The sequence below is a fragment of the Lacerta agilis genome, chromosome 11 (genome assembly GCF_009819535.1).
Source record: "Lacerta agilis isolate rLacAgi1 chromosome 11, rLacAgi1.pri, whole genome shotgun sequence".
Classification (NCBI taxonomy): domain Eukaryota; kingdom Metazoa; phylum Chordata; class Lepidosauria; order Squamata; family Lacertidae; genus Lacerta; species Lacerta agilis.
In genome coordinates, this window is record NC_046322.1 from 27,730,939 (window position 1) to 27,752,216 (window position 21,278).

Sequence of the window (21,278 nt, forward strand, 5' to 3'; positions counted from 1 at the left end):
CCCTCCCCTTCTGCAGCAAGAAGCATACCACCAGCCACCTGTCCCTCCCCTGTGCTTCTGTTGTTCCTGGACCCTTTCAGTCCTCCAAGTTCTAGGGGAGGTAGGGACTTCCCCGCCACTCTCTATTGAAGAATATCCTAAAGGCTCCCTCCCCCCTGTTTGCCTAGCTACTATCTCAAAACTGTGCAGCTCTTCCCCCGACTGAGCAGCTTCTGAATCTGCTGGTCTCTCTGATTCTGGGAACGTGTAAGGCGTGCGGGCATGTGGAGGGGGCAAATCCTCCCCTTCCTCCTTTGTCAGAGGCTGCTCTGTCTGTGCCTGCATTCCTTCATTCTCAGAGTCAGACTAGTCTCTGGTATCCGATTCAGACCAACCCCAGACAATGCTCTAGGGAATATCTAGAAATAAATACATGGACATCAAAGGTAGCTACTGTGAACCAGTATCCACCTCTGTGACATGCAAAACCCATTTTTATGAATGAGTACATTACATTATATATAACTGTGGAGTTGCAAACTACCTTGAGATTTATACAAAATGCAATTAATAAACTAATAAGAAAATGCAGTGTTCTGGTCAAATGATTAAAAACTATATTCATGAGGTTTCTATATTACTGCTTGTAAACTGAATGCTCCTTTCCAGATCAGAATGTTTTCTATAGCACAGGAGACGCCAGACCTGCCTTTTACACTCTGAAGAGGCATAATAATAAATCAAGGGGTCAATGCAACAGCTTATGGTTGTGATACAAGTGGCAAGCATGCATGCAAACAAGAGATTTGCAACCTGCTGTTCAGGCAAAAGGCTGAAGACTTGCAGCATAAACACGACATTTGTTGGACCAAAACAAATAATAAAAGAGGACAAGACAGCTACAGAGAGGATAATGGCCCGCTTCTTTTTACCTGGCTTTGTAGCAACATCAGCTGAAGAAAGTCTCTTTATAATGCACACATAACAGGTACCAGAAATTAGTAATGGTATATAAAAGAACAAAATAGACACTACAGAAAAGTAACGATATAATGTATTCATTGTAGAGAGAGCTAGTGAGTCAAGACAGGTGGTAATGTTTAAGCGAGGGAATCTTTCTGTTTGCTCCTTGAGAAGCAGAGGAATCACTCCAGCTATGGCTATAATCCAGATGGCAAAGCAGGTCAAAGTGGCCTGTCTTGGTGTGCGCCATGACAGAGACTGCATTGGGTACACCACGGCCAGGAAACGGTCAATGCTTATCACCACCATCAGCAGGATGGAGCAGTACATGTTGCAGTGAAAGGCAGATGTGGCGAAACGACACATTTCCGGTCCAAATGTCCAGTTGTTTCCAGAAAAGTGGTAGATGATCTTAAAAGGAAGCACACACACGAAGAGGACGTCAGCAAAAGCCAGGTTGAGCATGTAGACTGTAGCTGGCTTCTTAAGCCTTATTTTGACCACAAACACGAGGATTGCCATAATGTTTAAAGGAAGACTGAACATAACAACAATAACGTGGACTGAAGGAACAAACCGAGTTACCCATGGACTAGTTAAGAATTTTTCAATGTCCTCTGAGAAGCGAATGGACTCTGTGTTTTGATTGTGGATGTCCAACTCATTCTCATGTGTAGAAGGGCTGTCTAAAATTGGCAAGAGGCTCCTAGCTGCATCTACGGATGAATCTGAAAAGAGAAGCAATATATAATCAATTATGTCAACACCAGGATAGCATTCAGTATTACTCTCTTCATCAGAATACAAGTTCAGAGTACTAAATTACAGCTTTGTATTTTCCAATCTGGATTATTAGGATTGTTGTTGTTAATTTTGATTTGTAATCCCTGCCCTCTCACTGTAAGGTCCCAGGAGGGGTCTGTGCTAATACGTCCTTCCTTTTTTATTTTATGTTGAAACACTTTATTACTTTGGACCTCTCTTGACTACAAATCAGTTATTTCCTTCTCAATATGTCCCCTTTTCTTCTCCTATTCTATAACAGAACAGAAGAGAGTGTGCTGCAAATAGTGTGTCCCATATGTTAAAAGCTATCAAGGTCAGTTGAAAGCGTTCCCAAGGAGTTGTTAGAAAGCTTATGCCTCTTTAAGGAGGTACATTTTGCATCAGTGCAGGCATAGGCAAACTTGGCCCTCCAGATGTTTTGGGACTACAACTCCCATCATCCCTAGCTAACAGGACCACTGGTCAGGGATGATGGGATTGTAGTCACAAAACATCTGGAGGGCCGAGTTTGCCTATGCCTTCGTTAGTTGCTTAAAGAATGTCAAATGATCATAAAAATGATAAAACAATACAAATTTCACTGCACAACAGAAATCACACAAGTTCTAGAGTAAAGATGGCGAAAGACTTTTCTCTATTCACTTTCTCCATGCCATGCATAATTTTTTTAAAAAAATAAAATAAAATTCTGTCATGTCACCTCTCATGTGCCTTTTCAAACTGAAAGGTCCCAAAATGCTCCAGTCTTTCTTCGTAGGGGATTTGCTCCAACCCCTGGATAATTTTGATTGCCCTTTTCTGAACCCTTTTCAACAGTAATGGTGTCTGCATGCCGGTAGAATGGACTTCCACTCATGGAACGGGCTTTACCCTTCCTGTCACACAAAATTGGGCATCACACAATGCTTAAGGCAAGATGGAATGCCATCCAAGTAGAAAAGAGCATCATAAATAAGTAGACCGCTGCCCTCCCCTCTGCTGGCCTTGTGCAAATTAAAGCATGTTAAATCATTCACAAACCATGGTAAGGGTACTTACTGTTTGCTCTTACTGTGCTATGTAAGGTGCAGAGTATATTAAGGAGAGAAAATATCTTCAGAGTTCGGCCCATTATTCCTTCAGAGGCACACCTCAGCTTTTGCTGCCAGGTTTCTAAAAAAAAAGGCTGCAAGGATTTATCTGAAAGGCATGTTCTCCTGACCTATTAAGTTCTCTGAGATCAATTTCCACTCTTCATCTTTTCATCCAGTTTGGGCTTGAATGTTAGCTTAAAGCAATTGGAGACCCAGAGCTAACCTCCTACTGTCAGAAAAGCAGCCTTCAAAGAGACACGACTAAGAAAGAGGGAGGAATGGGCTTTTTATTTATCCCTCCTAACTGCTTTTCAAAGCTTCATAAAAGACTGCTTTCATGAGAGTAACGAGAGTCATCATATTAATAGGAGGAATTATCTACATGGTTTGGCGTCTTTCGTGTTTGTTCTCAAAAGATGCTTTCTTAAAAACAAAATATTTCCGAAAATCACATTATGACCCATGTAATGGATACTGATGCATTTGGTTGGTTTTGAACGTTTCCATTTTCAGGGTGGGACAGACAATTAAACCTCATTAATGAACAGAATGTATCCCTTTTCCCTATCTTGAGTACCTGTAAGTGCATGAAGTGCTTTACTATTAGTCTCTTTTCTCATCACAATAACTCTGGGTTATTGTGACTTCCAGGATAATTCATGGCCGAGCATCCGTTCGAAACTATGCAACAAATTATCCACTACATTTCACTGCAATTCACTTTTGATCCTATTACACCATTCCAGAGTCCATTGTCACTGTGAGAACGAGCAAAAGGTAAGGCCAGGTGTGTTTAGAAGTGTTAGGAGATTGTCCCATGATTTGAGCTGAGAACACATGCTACAAGTACCTTGCTGAAGTTGGGCATTACAACATTACCCAGCTGGATCAGGAGAAAAGCACATCTAGTCTAGACTCTTGTTTCCCATTTGGCCAACTAGTGCCTGGGAAGCTTAGAAGCAGGACATCATTGAGGACAAGTCCTCCCGCACTGTTGTTGTTCCACCACAACATTTGCCGTTCAGAGAGCAGAGCTCAGATCTAATGAAGCTAGGGGAGTCTCTGGTGGTCAAAGAGCACAATTGCAGTCAAAGCTAGGTGCCTGGCCAAGGTTGATTCTCCAAAGATCTACAAATACAGCACTCTTGCTAATATTGGCGGTAGCAAGATGCAGAAAGGGAGGAGGAGTGTGTCTGCTTGGAGCCACTGGTATCTTCATGTGTTGGCTCTGTCTAAATTGTTTGGGAAACCTCTGATTCATTTTGGTTTCTGTACACAAGTCTGTATGTGCAGAGTCCTTCAGTATTCTATGGTGATGGAGTTGTTATCTTGTCCATGTGCTCAGATAAACATTTGAACAGTACTATTGCTTTTCCCTATTTAAGACAAGTAAAACAACTTCTGATCAAGTTTGGCCATTGTGAAAGTGGCACCTCCAGGGGAATAGATAGAATAATAGATAGAATTGATGCTTGCTTCTTCACTTGGCTGGTGGCTCTTCTTGCTTGAAGGACACTGGCATCCCTCCCCATGCTTTCAGGTGTTTATGAAAATGGTAAAAGGTGCAAGTCAAAATAATGTGACCATGTTAGGACATGATTTTGCCATATTACACCAACCCAGCTCCCTTGGTCATCTACCATCAACAGTCCACTTTGGGAAGGATTCTGTAGGGTAACCAACCTCATAATGCTGTCCTGTGGGATTAATCTGAAATAGGGTTGCCATATTTCAAAAAGTAAAATTCCTGAGCTTTTTAAAAAGAAACCCACCAAAATTGTTAAGCTTTTCTTGGGGAAACCTAACCACTGCTTTTTCCACCTTGTTGCCATACATCTCGGTTTCCCGTCATTTTGCAGATTTCCCCCCCGACACCAATTTTCCTGACATATGGCAAGCCTACTTTGAAATAGGTGGATTTTGTTGTTTTTAGGTAGTGCATTGCCTACTAATTTGCACCCTTTCCAATCACTTTCTGTTGTAACTTTATAGACAATACAGGTACATCTTGCCACTTTTATTTACTGTATTTTTATGTTTTGAGTTTGTTTGTGCCACATTTTTGTGTTCAAGCGTTATCCCCCTTCCTGCCTTCCCCCTTTAGTTGCACGGCTGGTGAGTGAGAGTTCCTTTTCATTCCTTTTAGTATCCTTTATTTCCATTTGATATTGTGTATTTTTGCAGTGTTATCCCCCTTTCCTCTTCTCAGATGTCTGCAAATTTTCATACCAACTGTATAAAAAACAATAGAAGGGAAGGATTAACAAACATTTTATTCACCCAGAAATGTTAACTTCTGCCCTTGTGGAAGAATCACTATGACTATCAGTTTGAAATCTAGCAGGTTCCATCTCCTGGCAGTGTAAAAGAGATGATAGATATATATCGATAGATGATAGCTATGTTGTGCAGCTAAGTCAAAATGCAGTCAAAATTCACGGTAAAAAAGAAAATCTTTTCTGAGGCAAATAGACTTCTTTACAAACACTGTACAAACAATAATGGAAGAGAACAAAGTATGACTTCCTGTAATTGAAACAATATTTGTATAACGTAAGGGTTCCTGCATTGGGAGTTATCTGCCTGCAATTTGGCAGGCTTAATCCACTCTGGAGAAACTCCTCTTCCAGTAAATTTCATCCACATCAGTAAAAATGAGGGCAGGGTTTAGCCATTTTCACATCCCCATAACAATGAATCATGGGAAACAGAGCTTCCTTTTTAACAAAGCTGATTTGGACACAGATTATGAGTCAAATGGGACAGATCAACTTGGGGCTGTTTCATAAAGCAGTTCTCTTGGTCCACATTGATACTCATATAATGAGATACTTATATGTCCCAACACTGCCACACATACACATTCTGGAACTTTTTGTAGTCCAGGTATAAAAGAACTACAAATACTTACAGGATTCCACAAAGGCTGCAATTAAGTAAAACTCTTGAAAGATTACAAGAACGTTTTATCTGGGATGGTTATAAAGAAGCTCAAAGGTCAGTTCATCTTGCCCAACTCATGGAGGAACAATGGAATAACAAAAAAGGCACCAGACACAAACACATGCAGAGAAACATAGTGTTACAGAGGTTGGGTGCCATTTCTGCTGAGCTGTAGGATTCCGGGGGGACCCAAGTCTGGGTTACTTTGCAAATCAAGATGTGGCAGAAGCTGTCATACCTTTAAGAAATATGACCTATTCGCATATTTACACCTGAATTCAGATGGATGGAGCCCAGGTTTTACAGCATAGTCATCTCAAGAGAGGCTTCTTACCCAAAGCAATGCAGCACTGTTCATCATGGCTAGCAGCTTGGCTTATCACTGGCTAGCTATGTGAAGCTGCCTTGGTTTGTGATCCTAAACTGAATGGCTCTTCTGGGTTTCAGTCAGGGGAGATTTCCAGCCCTACCTGGAGATGCCAGGGACTGGTCCACCTGGAAGCTTCTGCATACAAAGCAGATGCTCTTGCTTGTGAAGTAGGCGTGCAATGGAAGTGAGATTTTAAAAAAGCACACATATAGTAGCAGTATTGGATAACCTTTCTGCCGTCTATGGATTCAGCATTTTGGAACAGAGCAATCCTACCGCAGGGGGAGATTCATGGTGGTGTTACCACTATTTCCTAAACCCGTATCAGCTGGGGCAGGCAAGGGCAATTCACCTCCAGTTTAAAGGAATGAACCATGCCATGCCTTAGGCCAGTGCAGCTTTTGCCTGAGGGAAACAAGGGAGCCTAGCAGTCTAAAGAACCTTGATTGGCCTGACATGCTGCCAAACTGTACTTTTTCAGTTCCTCTACCATAGACACCACAAAGACCATAGATTGCCCCTTCATTGTAGTTTAGGCCTTATTGTCACTGAACTATAATGCAAGACCAAAATGGCTGATTCCTACAAACTGCCACAGTTACTTGTTTCAAACATTTTAAAATATTATCTTTGTTGCTGTGGGATACGGATAGAAGATTAGTTTTAAGCAACCTGACTGAAGTTTTTGGAATTTTCAAGGATTACATGTTTCAGAGCAGCAATTTTTAAGTGAAAATATATCAGACTGGATATCATGTATGACAAACTTGTATCGTGGCATAGGTTTTAACACAAACAAATGAAGCAGATAAAAAGTTTATTATTAGTGCAGGTTAACTCAATTTTCAAACATAATAATAAACACCTGTCTATCAACATTATAGTTTTAAGAAAGCAAATACCATAATTTATTTGGTTAATATGAATATATAACTTCTAAAATTATGAAATATTTACACATTTTACTTACGTTTGTACATCAATAAAATTAAAGAATGTATGGTTAAATTACTTTACATTAAATGTATTTTCATAGGGATTTGACCCAGGAAGAAAATAGAAGTCAATACTGGATCATATCCAATGTCAGTCCAGCTCACAGTAAACCCATTGAAAATAATGGACATGAAGGACTTAGGTCCACTATTTTCAATGTGTACACTCTGAGTATCACAACCGTTAATATTCTTCCTATAACAGGTATTTCCTCCTATATCAAACCCAGCTAAATACCCTTTTACAACTTTTCACACACAAAAATGGAAAACAATACAGTAATGCAATACATCCCAAATAAAATTGTTAGAATGCTGTGAATACCTGCTGACAGATTAGCAGACACTTCTTCTCAGTTTTAAAATGCTGCTTCAGATTCTGAGTTTTAGGATACAAGCCTTTATCTACTTGTTTAAGAGCAACAGCAATTGAAATCAATAGGACTTACTTTTGAGTAGATAAGTAGTAGTTTTACTTCTCCCATTTGGTAATTATATTATCCACACTTAAACAAAATGTACGTTTAGAATGTTGCTCCAGCAGAGGCAACTGTTGATGGAAGAGGAAAGGATGCAAATTTTGCTGATTTTCGCAGCCTCCGGCACTACCCAAAAATCTGTTCTGAAGGTTTGGGAGAGTATCCAGAGTAGGTTTTTCATAATTATGGCTACAGAAGGGAGGGAGAATGGGCAAAAAGTGTCCCCTTGCCTCTTCCTTTAATGGATGCCTCTGTTGGGTCAAATGCTTTTGCACTGACTAGATGGAACACTTTACTTTTTTGTTACATTAGAAACCCTATGGGATTCTAGAGTAGAAACCTACAGTTTCTGTGCTAAAGAAATGCATCAATTAAAAACCTGAATTCAACTGATAATGAGAGTAAAAGTAATTTACGTAAAGACAAGTCATATTTAATTTATTTTGATGTCCCAGGGCTCACTTGTAATTTTCAATTACTGAGTGTGGGTTAATTAGATCTGTATAATGTTGCAGTCCCTCAGTCTGTTTTTTAAATGCATTTCACACACATGATCAAGGTACGACACATTTTAGGAAAAAACTAAGCTACAGAATAACTAAATCATCTGTGGAGAGGTGCCCACCGAAAGCAAATACCTGTAGAAAATACATTCTAAACAGGATACTTTGGAGTTTCACTCTATTTTAAAAGTAGAAACATATGATAAGTATAAGACTTACAGTGGAACCAGTTTGAAATAAATATGCCATCATACTTTTTCTCTGATTCTTCAAATATTTGGACATCTCCAAACTACTTGGTTGACAGTGTGATCTAGTCCGTGTTAAACCACATTAATAGAATGGTTATTCAATGCATAGTTGTGATGGGTACACAGTAACACCAACTAGCAACCACTTCTTGCTAGTTATAACTTTTTGCTTATATTCATGGAAGCATAACTGTGCTCAAGGAAATGGCCCTTTTATAAAGTACTGTGTCTCCTTGTAAAGGAGCAAAAGGTCAGGATGCAAGCCAATCTGTTCTGTAAAATCAATATCCAGGTCTCAATCATGAGTCAAAAGTCCACTGTTTATATTCAACAGAACAATAAAAAGGCTTACCATGACTTGAACTTTGTGTGACAACACCAAATTGCAAATATTGACTCATTTGTCTTTCAAGGAAATCTTTCAGTTTTTAGCTTCTAAGGCAGCCAAAATATGTAGAGCAAAATCATGAAATATGCAGAATGCATTTCAGAAGGCTCAATCATATACTACAAATTAGAAAATAAAAAAAAATTCCTTCCAGTAGCACCTTAGAGACCAACTAAGTTTGTTCTTGGTATGAGCTTTTGTGTGCATGCACACTTCTTCAGACTTCTTCAGGTATCTGAAGAAGTGTGCATGCACACGAAAGCTCATACCAAGAACAAACTTACCAGTAGTTGGTCTCTAAGGTGCTACTGGAAGGAATTTTTTTTATTTTTTATTTTGTTTTGACTATGGCAGACCAACACGGCTACCTACCCATAACTACAAATTAGAAAAGCGGTGTTAAAAAAAGACCACTGATTCATTTAATTTCAGGAATCATCAAATGTTGTAATACAAGTAATACTTGAAATTAGAGTACCAATAAGAAAAGGGATATACAAACTCTAATATGTCTTTAGCCATAAGGTCCTTAGGCAGCTTTGAATGAAATCAGTGTCTCTTAGCATCCAAAGCCAATTTGTAAATGGAAACAGTGATTTCATTCAGAGGGCTACTGTAACGTGGCAAACAATGCATAAAAAATTGAAGTCGGTTTAACAGTTTGTAGATTTTAGTTGTTTGAGGTTTTCAGCCATAAGTGACCTATTTATAACATTGTCAGTAGAATCAGATTAATACTTCTCTCTCTCTCTCTCTCTCTCTCTCACACACACACACACACACACACGGATGCAGTACATATCTGGATAACGTTTTCACAGAAAAACACTGTTTCAACACCTCCTTGAGTCCTTATCTTCCCTTCCCTCCCCATACCCTACATCCTTTTAAATGACAGTTTATCTGTTAACAAACATGTTAATCATGTGAAAAATGTGATATGGCTATTCTTCAGTATAATAGCTTAAATATATAGCTATATAAATGTACTTTTTGTGCACAAAACAATATGAGTTGTAGTAAATGTTTCTCATAGTAAGAACAGACGCACTGAAATTCATGGACGTAACTATTTGGGTCCATTACTTTCAGTAAGACTACTTTGAACAAAACTTAGCTGGTTGCAATCCTATGTTAACAGCTTCCTGTAGACACTGTTGCCAAGTGTACTGGTGCAAGTACCCCTTCTACTGGTCCTAGTCATTAACTGGCCACTGGTACTGGTACTGCAGGATTCAGAGGTCTTTTTACAGCAAAAAAGATTGATAAGGTGTCGCTGACATTCAGAAGAGGTGTAATAATAGATCAAAGGATCAATGCAGCAACTTATACTGCTAGTACAGACACAGATGAGATAGGCGAAGTACATATCCCCCAAGTAGTTTTTGTAAGAAAAACTGATGTAGTGAATTAACAAAAGGACATTGGTTGGACCAAAACACATAATAAAAATGGAGAAAACAGCTACAGACAATAATAAAGCCCGTGTTTTCTTGCTCTGTTTTGCAGCAACATTGGAAGAACTAAGACTCCGGATGATACACACATAGCAAACAGCAGAAACAATTAATGGCACAAAAAAGAAAAGAGAAGAGAAAATGGTGAAAAAAATAAGGTAATAGCCTTTAAGATCATCTTGGTTTAACACATCATGACATGTTGTAATGTTTAATTGAGGGATTCTTTGGGTTTGCTCGTTGATTAGCAGAGGTATCACCCCAGCTATTGCTACAAGCCAGATGGCAAGACAGACCACAAAGGCACGTCTTCGTGTGCGCCATGACAGAGACTGCATTGGGTACACCACCGCTAAGAAACGGTCCATGCTTATCGCCATCATCAGCAGGATAGAGCAGTACATGTTGCAGTAGAAGGTAGCAGTGACAAAACGACACATTTCAGGTCCAAATGCCCAATTGTTCCCAGAAAAATGGTAGACAATCTTAAAAGGAAGCACACTCACGAAGAGAACATCGGCAGAAGCCAGGTTCAGCATGTACACTGCAGCTGGCTTTTTCACCTTCATTTTTATCAGGAACACAAGAATTGCCATGATGTTCAGAGGAAGACTCAGCATGACAACTAGGGTATAAACTGATGGAACAAAAACGGTCAGCCATCCACTAGTCAGGTACTCCTTGACATCTCCAGACTTCCGTTTAGTTGGCAGCATTCGTGATTCTCCACGGAATATACTTTCATTGATAGAACCCGATCCAATTTCTGAATTGTTTTCAATGTCATCGTCTCCCAACGGGATTTTTTCAAATTCTTCCTCTGTTGAATAGGCAAAGCTTTTTGGTCCAATCTGAGCGAAAGATCCTAGAAAACGAAGTTCATGGTTATTAAGCATATTAGGTAACTCACACATTTAGCAGAAAATACTTTTCTGAAGTAAAATTCTTTTGTGGACTAGAAAAAGGCATATTCACTGCCTTTTCCATTTTTCAAATATCTTGTACAATTAGCATGTTACTTCCTTTTCATTTCCCCCAGTGTTTATGATGGATGCTTTTAAGTAATTTACATTCTGTTATTTACAATAGATTTTGTCTGCACCTATTAAGATGACATTAACATTTAAAAAAGGGATTCCTATTCATCACCCCTGAAATTTTAACAACAGCCGTTACAAACCCTCTTATTCACTGAATATTCATCAGATACTTTTCCAGACTATTTAAATATATGTCTCAATGCAAGAAACATTCAAATTACAAAACTATTTTTCTTGATAATCAAGTGAAACTTTGCCGAAAATCATGGACTTTCCCTTCCCTCAGTAAGCTAAAGATAGCCAATTAGATTTTCAAACCTCCTTTAGATAAGGCACAATACTTATTACATGGGATGTTTGTTCTGGGTTAACATCTACCTGATGTTACAGCCCTTGTTGTATTGAGCTATATTCTGAAAGGCATGCTTCATATTCCACTGCTTGAATATCACATCAAAGAGTTGGAGTACTATGATAAGAGAACTCAGAATGATTTTGTTTCTATATTCCCATTAAAACTGGCCATTGCTGTTCCAGTATACAGCACTTTGAGCCTATGGGTTTTCTTCAGATAAAACCTGGTACGTACTAATTGTGTCACCCACAACAATGACTTATCTTTTAATTCCTACCTATCTCTTAGACAAAACAACTCTTTTAAAGTTTTTTGGTGTGCAGTTTAATGCATAAAGAAATCATTAATAATAACAATAATAACAACAAAGTGTATATTACACAGGAAACTAATCATTTAAAAATCATTTGAGGTATATTCTGACCCCAACTGCACAGCCTTCACAGGACACAGCCCTCACCTGCACACTGTCCTAGTAGATCCCCTAGAGCAGTTTTCAGGGGACCTGGAGCTATAGGGGGAAGGGGACATCACCTCACTCCTTTTCTTTACTGTGACCACAGCTCCATCACTAATATGGATCCAATCATTTATGACTTCAGAAAAGAACTACTGTGCTGTCTTTCTGGAGGATAGATGATTCAAGGTATCATTTGTGAAAAACTATAAAATGTCCATGGCACATGGAAAGTAGGCTAACTAATGATGAAGTTTGTTCCCCAGGGGATGTACACTTTAGGCTGTCTACTAACCCACTGCCTATCAAGCTACTGAAAAGGCATGACAGGAAAGATCATTTAGACTACTGATTGGAATGGCATTCACAGTACAAAAGAATGGATCAAAGATCATGTGACTTCTCATCAGCCTCAAAGTGTTTTTGCACCGCTAAACAAACTCAGTATTCTGTAGACTGTACTTTGGTTATTCAGCATTATTCACAAATAAGGAAGAACAGAAGAGCTGGAAACATCAACTTCAGTGGGGTTTTCTTCCATACAGGGCTTTCATATCCCTAAAACATTAGTTGTTGCAAATGCTCCTAAACATACTGATTTTATGAGGCTTACTAAAGTGAGTGTTGTGAGGATAAAGATACATAATAGAGAGTGGCACATATCTATTGTTTGTGCAACAAGCACTGACCTTTCATGATCTAGTTCTTGGGGGGAAAGGTTGCTATTGAAGTTTAAACCTCAACACAGATATCTCTTAAATCAATTTTAAAGAAAGTACTATTGTGACTTATTGTGACACACCCTTTCACTTTATGCCCAGATTTGACACACGATCCCAGTCCAGACTAGGTTACTCCAAAACCATGATTATTTGTGCTCAACATAAACAACAGTCTCTGCCTAGTATGTAGAGTCGAATGAAGATTAGAAATTGACACATCCCTCTAAGCAGATTTTGTAAGTTAAAATGCATTTGCTTTCAATTACTCCCAATATTAAACCTTCCAGATGTATCTCTCAAGAAAGATATCTTTAACAGTCACTGAATACTTCTCGTGAGTAAATAGTTCCAACAGCTGTAAAAAAATACAGCTGTTAGAAGATAGACCCAAGGCCATGACTGCTATTCATGAGTGCATTTTGTGCAGAAGCATCTTTCATGAAATGTCAAAGTCTGCAGATGCTGGTCAGGTGAATGAAGTTGTGGTGCTTACAGCACAAAGCTTTTGTGGTTGAGGCATAAGAAAAGAAAGACTGAGTCATCCACCACATCCAGCCACTAAGGGACATCTTCTGTCAAACAAATTAAGTACTAATTTTCACCTACTTGGTTGGAAGTGCCATCCAGTCTCTCTCTCTCTCTCTCTCTCTCTCTCTCTCTCTCTCTCTCTCTCACACACACACACACACACAAAACACCTTGGTGACAAAGTGCCTCTCTCAGTTGCTCTAGCTGTTTGTGTTTCAAAGACACATCTGTAACATTTCCTACCTCTTTTGTACAGTATTGCTTTTAAACTTAACATTGCATTTGTGTGGGAGTAATTTATTATTTAATGTTATTACTTACTGAAAAATAAAAAAGATATATATTGTTTGTGAATATATATAACAGAAACACACACACACACACACACGTACACAAATCGGTCCATATATTAAGTCCCACTGATTTCAATTGGTTTGCTCTAGACATGATTATGCCAAACATGACCCAGTCCAATGCATGAACACAGCATTCAAACTGGGCAATTGAAATTAAGTCAAATGTGAAATCAAAGCCAGAGTTAACTTGGAAAACACACTAGATCAGTAGTCTTCAAATTTTTCAGACCTGGGACCCACCTTTAACTCAAACCTGCATTTAGGCACCAGTTTCTTAATCCCCCATATACTGCATTTGCATGGTGGTAGTGTTGCTTCTTCAACACATCTTGATTTAGGCCCTTACCTGGTGGTGGGTCACCAGCAGAAGACCAAGGCACGAGGTAAGAGAGCCAGTATGAATCAAATAGTGTTGTGTTGCCTAGTGGTTGGAATTGTAATCCTCAAACTGCAAAGTCTATTTTCAGGCAGCTGAAGATTATTTCTCTCTGGTTACAGATCATTATTGAATTACAATTATATAACCATCAGCTCCTTCTGTTAATTTAACTCTGTGCCCTTCTGCACATACACCCAAACTTACTATTGTCTTGTTAACAAGAGCCACAGACTGGCACTTATAGTTTTAAAGTATTCACCCAACATGTATTTTTTTGTCATGGGAATCACAAGCAGATTGAAACAATAGAAAGTTACAGTGGTACCTTGGTTTACGAATGTCAGGGTACACGACGGTGTTGCTCATGAGTAACGACATAGTCCTCTTACACTAAAGACTATTTTATTGTGCATAACTATTTACAGTACAGAGCTAGCTAAAAACATGACCGCTCAGTCACTTGCAGAATCCGGAAGTGCCCCTCTCCTGTTTCCTGCCCAGCACCAAAGCCTTGGCACCCTGAAACGACACCTTCTGTGTCCCCTGACCCCCCCTCCGGTGCTGTGCTGGCGCCGGAAGTTGCAACCCCCCCTCTGATCGCCTCTGGCTGGCGTTTCTGGGTCTCTGCCCAGATCCCTGACCCTCGGCTCCTCCTCCTCTTCTGCTGGAGAGAGCTCTGGCGATGGGCTTTGAGAGGAGTCAGATGACAGCAGTGGCTGGGGCTCCCTGTACCTGAGCAAGACCTCCTCTTGAGGAGGTTTCCTACCCTGATCCTCCCCACTAGCAGGATCACCTTCCCCGCTCTCCCCGCGAGGAGTACTCCCGCCCAGGCTCTCCACATGAGTAGAACCTCCCCCCCCCGGCTCTCCTCGCGAGGAGAAGGCAAATCCCTGACAACAAACTTAATCCATTCCAGAAGTCCATTCTTAAACCAAAGCGTTCTTAAACCAAGGCATGCTTTCCCATAGCAGCAGGGGACTCAATTAACAAATGGAACACACTCAACAGGAAGCGAAACATATTTTTATTCCAAGGCAAAGTTCACAAACCAAAACACCTACTTCCGGACTTGCAGCATTCTTAATCCAAGTGGTTCATAAACTGAGGTGTTTTTAAACCAAGGTACCACTGTACTTTTTCTATTCTTGTATTAACCACAGTTGATATCCAAAAGGGGTACTTTACATTTAACACATCAAGTTCCTCTTTCTCATATGTTTAACAAAAAACTAACCTTGAAGTAAAAAATAACAACCACCTAGATAGACAATAAAACACTGATGGTAATGTTCAATTCCCCTTCATGGATCACTGCCTTGTCGTGGCGAAGGGGCTTGAATTACTCAGGGAAGCTATGAGCTATGCCGTGCAGGGCCACCCAAGATGGACAGGTCATAGTGGAGAGTTTGGACCAAACGTGATCCACCTGGAGGAGGAACTGGCAACCCACTCCAGTATCCCTGCCAAGAAAACTCCATGGACAAAGACAACAGGCATATAAAAGTTATGACGCTGGAAGATGAGCCCCTCAGGTCGGAAGGCGTCCAACATGCTACTGGGGAAGAGCGGAGGACAAGTACAAGTAGATCCAGAGCTGATGAAGCGGCTGGGCCAAAGCCGAAAGGACGCTCGGTTGCGGATATGCCTGGAAGCGAAAGGAAAGTCCAATGCTGTAAAGAAAAGTATTGCATAGGAACCTGGAATGTAAGAACCATGAACCTAGGTAAGCTGGATGTGGTCAAAAATGAGATGGCAAGAATAAACATTGACATCCTAGGCATCAGTGAACTAAAATGGACGGGAATGGGCGAATTCAGTTCAGATGACTATCATATCCACTACTGCGGGCAGGAATCCCGTAAAAGAAATGGAGTGGCTCTCATAGTCAACAAAAGAGTGGCGAAAGCTGTACTGGGATGCAATTTCAAAAATGATAGATTGATCTCGATACGAATCCAAGGCAGTCCTTTTAACATCACAGTAATCCAAGTTTATGCACCAACTTCCAGTGCTGAAGAAACTGAAATTGACCAATTCTATGAAGACTTACAACACCTTATAGAAATGACACCAAAGAAGGATGTTCTTCTCATTATAGGGGATTGGAATGCTAAAGTAGGGAGTCAAGAGATAAAAGGAACAACTGGCAAGTTTGGCCTTGGAGTTCAAAATGAAGCAGGGCAAAGGCTAATAGAGTTCTGTCAAGAGAACAAGCTGGTCATCACAAACACTCTTTTCCAACAACACAAGAGACGACTCTACACATGGACATCACCAGATGGGCAACATCGAAATCAGATTGATTATATTCTCTGCAGCCAAAGATGGAGAAGCTCTATACACTCAGCAAAAACAAGACCTGGAGCTGACTGTGGCTCTGATCATCAGCTTCTTATAGCAAAATTCCAGCTTAAACTGAAGAAAGTAGGAAAAACCACTGGGCCAGTAAGATACAATCTAAATCAAATTCCTTATGAATACACAGTTGAAGTGAAAAACAGGTTTAAGGACTTAGATTTGGTGGATAGAGTGCCTGAAGAACTGTGGATGGAGGCTTGTAACATTATACAGGAGGCAGCAACGAAAACCATCCCAATGAAAAAGAAATGCAAGAAAGCAAAGTGGCTGTCCAATGAGGCCTTAAAAATAGCGGGGGAGAGAAGGCAAGCAAAATGCGAGGGAGATAGTGAAAGATACAGGAAATTGAATGCAGATTTCCAAAGAATAGCAAGGAGAGACACGAGGGCCTTTCTAAACGAACAATGCAAAGAAATAGAGGAAAATAACAGAATGGGAAAAACCAGAGATCTGTTCAAGAAAATTGGAGATATGAAAGGAACATTTCGTACAAAGATTACCACAATTAAGGACAAAAGTGGAAAGGACCTAACAGAAGCAGAAGACATCAAGAAGAGGTGGCAAGAATACACAGAGGAACTATACCAGAAAGATATAGAGGTCTCATACACCCCAGGTAGTGTGGTTGCTGACCTTGAGCCAGACATCCTGGAGAGTGAAGTCAAATGGGCCTTAGAAAGCCTTGCTAACAACAAGGCCAGTGGAAGTGATGATATTCCAGCTGAACTATTTAAAATCCTAAAAGATGATGCTGTTAAGGTGCTACACTCAATATGCCAACAAGTTTGGAAAACTCAGCAGTGGCCAGAGGATTGGAGAAGATCAGTTTACATCCCAATCCCAAAGAAGGGCAGTGCCAAAGAATGCTCTAACTACCGCACAATTGCACTCATTTCACACGCTAGCAAGGTTATGCTTAAAATTCTACAAGGCAGGCTTAAGCAGTACGTGGACCGAGAACTCCCAGAAGTGCAAGCTGGATTTCGAAGGGGCAGAGGAACCAGAGACCAAATTGCAAACATGCGCTGGATTATGGAGAAAGCTAGAGAGTTCCAGAAAAACATCTACTTCTGCTTCATTGACTACGCAAAAGCATTTGACTGTGTCGACCACAGCAAACTATGGAAAGTTCTTAAAGAAATGGGAGTGCCTGATCACCTCATCCGTCTCCTGAGAAATCTCTATGTGGGACAAGAAGCTACAGTTAGAACTGGATATGGAACAACTGATTGGTTCAAAATTGGGAAAGGAGTACGACAAGGCTGTATATTGTCTCCCTGCTTATTTAACTTATATGCAGAATTCATCATGCGAAAGGCTGGGCTGGATGAATCCCAAACCGGAATTAAGATTGCCGGAAAAAATATCAACAACCTCAGATATGCTGATGATACAACCTTGATGGCAGAAAGTGAGGAGGAATTGAAGAACCTTTTAATGAGGGTGAAAGAGGAAAGCGCAAAATATGGTCTGAAGCTCAACATCAAAAAAACTAAGATCATGGCCACTGGTCCCATCACCTCCTGGCAAATAGAAGGGGAAGAAATGGAGGCAGTGAGAGATTTCACTTTCTTGGGTTCCATGATCACTGCAGATGGTGACAGCAGTCACGAAATTAGAAGACGCCTGCTTCTTGGGAGAAAGGCAATGACAAACCTAGACAGCATCTTAAAAAGCAAAGACATCACCTTGCCAACAAAGGTCCGTATAGTTAAAGCTATGGTTTTCCCAGTAGTAATGTACGGAAGTGAGAGCTGGACCATCAAGAAGGCTGATCGCCGAAGAATTGATGCTTTTGAATTATGGTGCTGGAGGAGACTCTTGAGAGTCCCATGGACTGCAAGAAGATCAAACCTATCCATTCTCAAGGAAATCGGCCCTGAGTGCTCACTAGAAGGACAGATCCTGAAGTTGAGGCTCCAGTACTTTGGCCACCTCATGAGAAGAGAAGACTCCCTGGAAAAGACCCTGATGTTGGGAAAGATGGAGGGCACAAGGAGAAGGGGACGACAAAGGATGAGATGGTTGGACAGTATTCTCGAAGCTACTAACATGAGTTTGGCCAAACTGCGGGAGGCAGTGAAGGATAGGCGTGCCTGGCGTGCTCTGGTCCATGGGGTCACGAAGAGTCGGACACGACTGAACGACTGAACAACAACAATGTTCAATTTGATCCACATTTTCCCTGTTCTGTTCATGGTGATAAGCAAATGACTCACTCAGCCGTTTTAGGTCAACATACTGTCTATCTGTCAGCAATGTAAAAAACACAGCAACAATGGAGGAAGATAAACAACCAGCGAGATTCCCTCTTCCCTACACTGCTGTACTTTCTGACAACAAAGAAAAGAGAATGGATCACAAAGTTCATTTGCAATAAATCCAGGCAGTAAAAACTCCCCCATGAGCTTACAACTTTCTCAAGTTGCCAAAACACAAGACAAATGGCAAACATTTGATCTGTTAAGGCAAACATTTGTTTATGTGTAGAAATATCAAAAAACACTTCCTAATCCAATTAATATCATTTTTCCTGATTAAAATACATCATGCATGGGTTTATAAGATATAACAATTCAGAAAGAAGTTACTCATAGAAAGAAAGCAAACAATGATTCTCAGGTTCTGGAACTTTCACATTCAACATCTTTTTTTCATTAAATTTCCATACCGCCCTTCATATATGACATCACAGGGTGGTTTACAATATATAAACACAAAAATACATAGCATAGTAACAAACAAACAAAAATAAAAATTCCCCCTGCAGTTTAAAAGGCCATAGATTGTTTAATTAGCCAAATGCTTGGGAGAAGACAAATGCTTTTTTCTTGGCGCCTAAAGATATGTATTGAAGGCGCAGGCCAACCTCCTTGGGAAGAGCATTCCACAAGCAGGGAGCCGCTGCAGAAAAGGCCAGTTCTCCTGTTGCCGTCAACCAGACCTCTCATGGAGGAAACATGCAAAGAAAGTTCTCAGATACTGAGTACAGGGTCCGGGTTGTTTCATATTATTTTTTTTACTGTACAGGTGCATTGGACTGTTATACTAAAAATTGGTTGTTCACCTCCTACTGACCTTAATGATATTTAAGCAATCTAAGAGAAACCCTAAAACCCTAAAAGCCTTCCTTTGTAGCCATGCAACTATGGAGGTGCTCCCCAACAACCAACAAAACTTTTATGTTCTGTGAGAGTTGCATATCCCCATTTATTACTCAGTCAAGTGTTCAAACGCTACTCATTCTTGCCTGTAAAGAAATCGTATTGAACTCAACGGCATCCACAGGATTGCGCTGAATAAACACCATTAATAAGACGAGACGAGGGGAGAGAGGGGGGGGCGACGGTAAAGATCCCACCCCCTGCTTTTGAGGAAGAGCCCCCTCTCCACCCACTTCAAAAGGGTCGCATCTCCGGCAACTTGGCGGCAGTGGCGTCAACAACCCAGGCATCCTGTAACATGATCCAGGAAATAATAAGGGGAATCGAAGTATCAAAGGCATTCCTGCAGCCAGCTTTGTTCTGTCAGAAGGATTTACTTTTACATACCCGCGATCGGAGCTGCCTTCCTCTTTCTCCAGGAGCCGAGCGAGGGGCTGCCTTTGGCTCCCCGGGAAAAGGACACCTAAGAAGAGCCCTGCAGGATCAGGCCAGTGGCTCACCTAGTCCCGCATCCCCTTCCCGAGTGTTTACCCCAACCCGAAACACTTTTCATTGGCTGTGTGCCATTCACACCAATGGAACTCGAGTATGGATTACTTGTAAATCAATCGGACGCGACTTCCTGGAAGCGCCCCGAGCAGAAGGGTCCCTCTCGCCCCCTCAGCAGCCCCGGGATGGTGTCCTCCGAAACATGGCTGAGCTGCTTCCCCGCCTTCCTCCTCCTCCTCCTCCTCCTCTCAGCGAGCGACCACCCAAAACTTGGCTCCCCTCTGGCGGGAGAGAGCCCCGTCGCCGCCACCTACCATTTCCCGACGAGGGAACGCAGAGCAGGGGACACACCAGCACCGCGCTGCAGCCCAGCAGCAACAGCGAGACCGGCGGCTGCCCCATGGCCGCCTCACCGGGCAAAGGCACCGAGCTCGCGGGCGCAAAGGGTTAGCTCCTGCCGCCGCCACCGCCGCCTACGAAGTCTCCCCGGGCGGCTGTGAGGGACCGCAGGCGGAGTGGCGAGGAAGCGCGCTAAGTGTGGCGGAGGCGGCCTGAGGGGAGAGTCGCCGCCCCAAAGGCGGAGGAGAGGGCGGGAAGCTCTGAAGGGAATCCGCCCTCCAGTGTCGAGCGCCACTTCACCGCCTTTACTTCTGATGGTTTTTAAGGGCTCTGGGAGATAATTAAAATGCAAAAGCCACAATAAGCCAAAAATACACAAAAATAATAGGAGCCAATACTAACCCAGAGCTAATATTTGTGTCATCACCAAGAGTTGTTTTGTGAATTATCATTAGAATACATAGTTGTGTCACTGTACTTTTCTACTGAGCCCATTTTTTTTTTTTTACAATTCCTCCCCGCCACGTTTGTATAATATACATCTATAACTCAGAATAACACTTCATGCATCTGAGAAAGTGCACGGAAGTCCTCAAAAGCTTATGCCTTAACTCAGTGGTTCCCATTTGGTGGTCCAGGAACCCCAGGACCGTGGCACCATTCCCATGACAAAAATAGCAACATTTTCAAAAGTAGGGGGTCCATGGCTTGAAAAAACAGGGGGTCCACAGTCCTTAGCTAATTGGGAACCACTGTCATGATTTATGTACAGTATTGCTCCTTGAAGGTGTCACACAAGGCTTGTTTTTGCTTCAAAAGACAAACAGGGCTACTCCTCTGGAAAATGGTTCAAGGTTTTATCAAAGCAGCTCTGCAAAATAAAAATGTTATTTGTCCAGTATCT

The 21,278-nt window shown here is 41.2% G+C and overlaps 2 protein-coding genes across 2 annotated transcripts; both read right to left on the reverse strand.

Annotated features, from left to right (window-relative positions):
* Positions 1-600: 600 nt before the first annotated feature.
* Positions 601-3,166, reverse strand: LOC117055290 (proteinase-activated receptor 1-like). Its single transcript, XM_033164751.1, has 2 exons — positions 2,767-3,166; positions 601-1,670 (listed from the first exon to the last, which is right to left on the reverse strand). Exons 1-2 carry the CDS (start codon positions 2,837-2,839, stop codon positions 601-603), a joined length of 1,143 nt encoding a protein of 380 aa, XP_033020642.1. The 5' UTR covers positions 2,840-3,166.
* A 6,405-nt stretch (positions 3,167-9,571) lies between these two features.
* On the reverse strand, positions 9,572-20,517 carry LOC117054960 (proteinase-activated receptor 1-like). Its single transcript, XM_033164224.1, has 2 exons — positions 20,350-20,517; positions 9,572-11,052 (listed from the first exon to the last, which is right to left on the reverse strand). Exons 1-2 carry the CDS (start codon positions 20,435-20,437, stop codon positions 9,860-9,862), a joined length of 1,281 nt encoding a protein of 426 aa, XP_033020115.1. The 5' UTR covers positions 20,438-20,517; the 3' UTR covers positions 9,572-9,859.
* Positions 20,518-21,278: the final 761 nt, after the last annotated feature.

Coding starts and splice junctions, on each gene's coding strand:
- LOC117055290 (XM_033164751.1), bottom strand. CDS start 2,839: ATGGGCCGAACTCTGAAGATATTTTCTCTCCTTAATATACTCTGCACC. Junction 1,671..2,766: donor TAGCACAGTAAGAGCAAACA/GTAAGTACCCTT, acceptor TTCTCTTTTCAG/ATTCATCCGTAGATGCAGCT.
- LOC117054960 (XM_033164224.1), bottom strand. CDS start 20,437: ATGGGGCAGCCGCCGGTCTCGCTGTTGCTGCTGGGCTGCAGCGCGGTG. Junction 11,053..20,349: donor CGTTCCCTCGTCGGGAAATG/GTAGGTGGCGGC, acceptor TTCGTTTTCTAG/GATCTTTCGCTCAGATTGGA.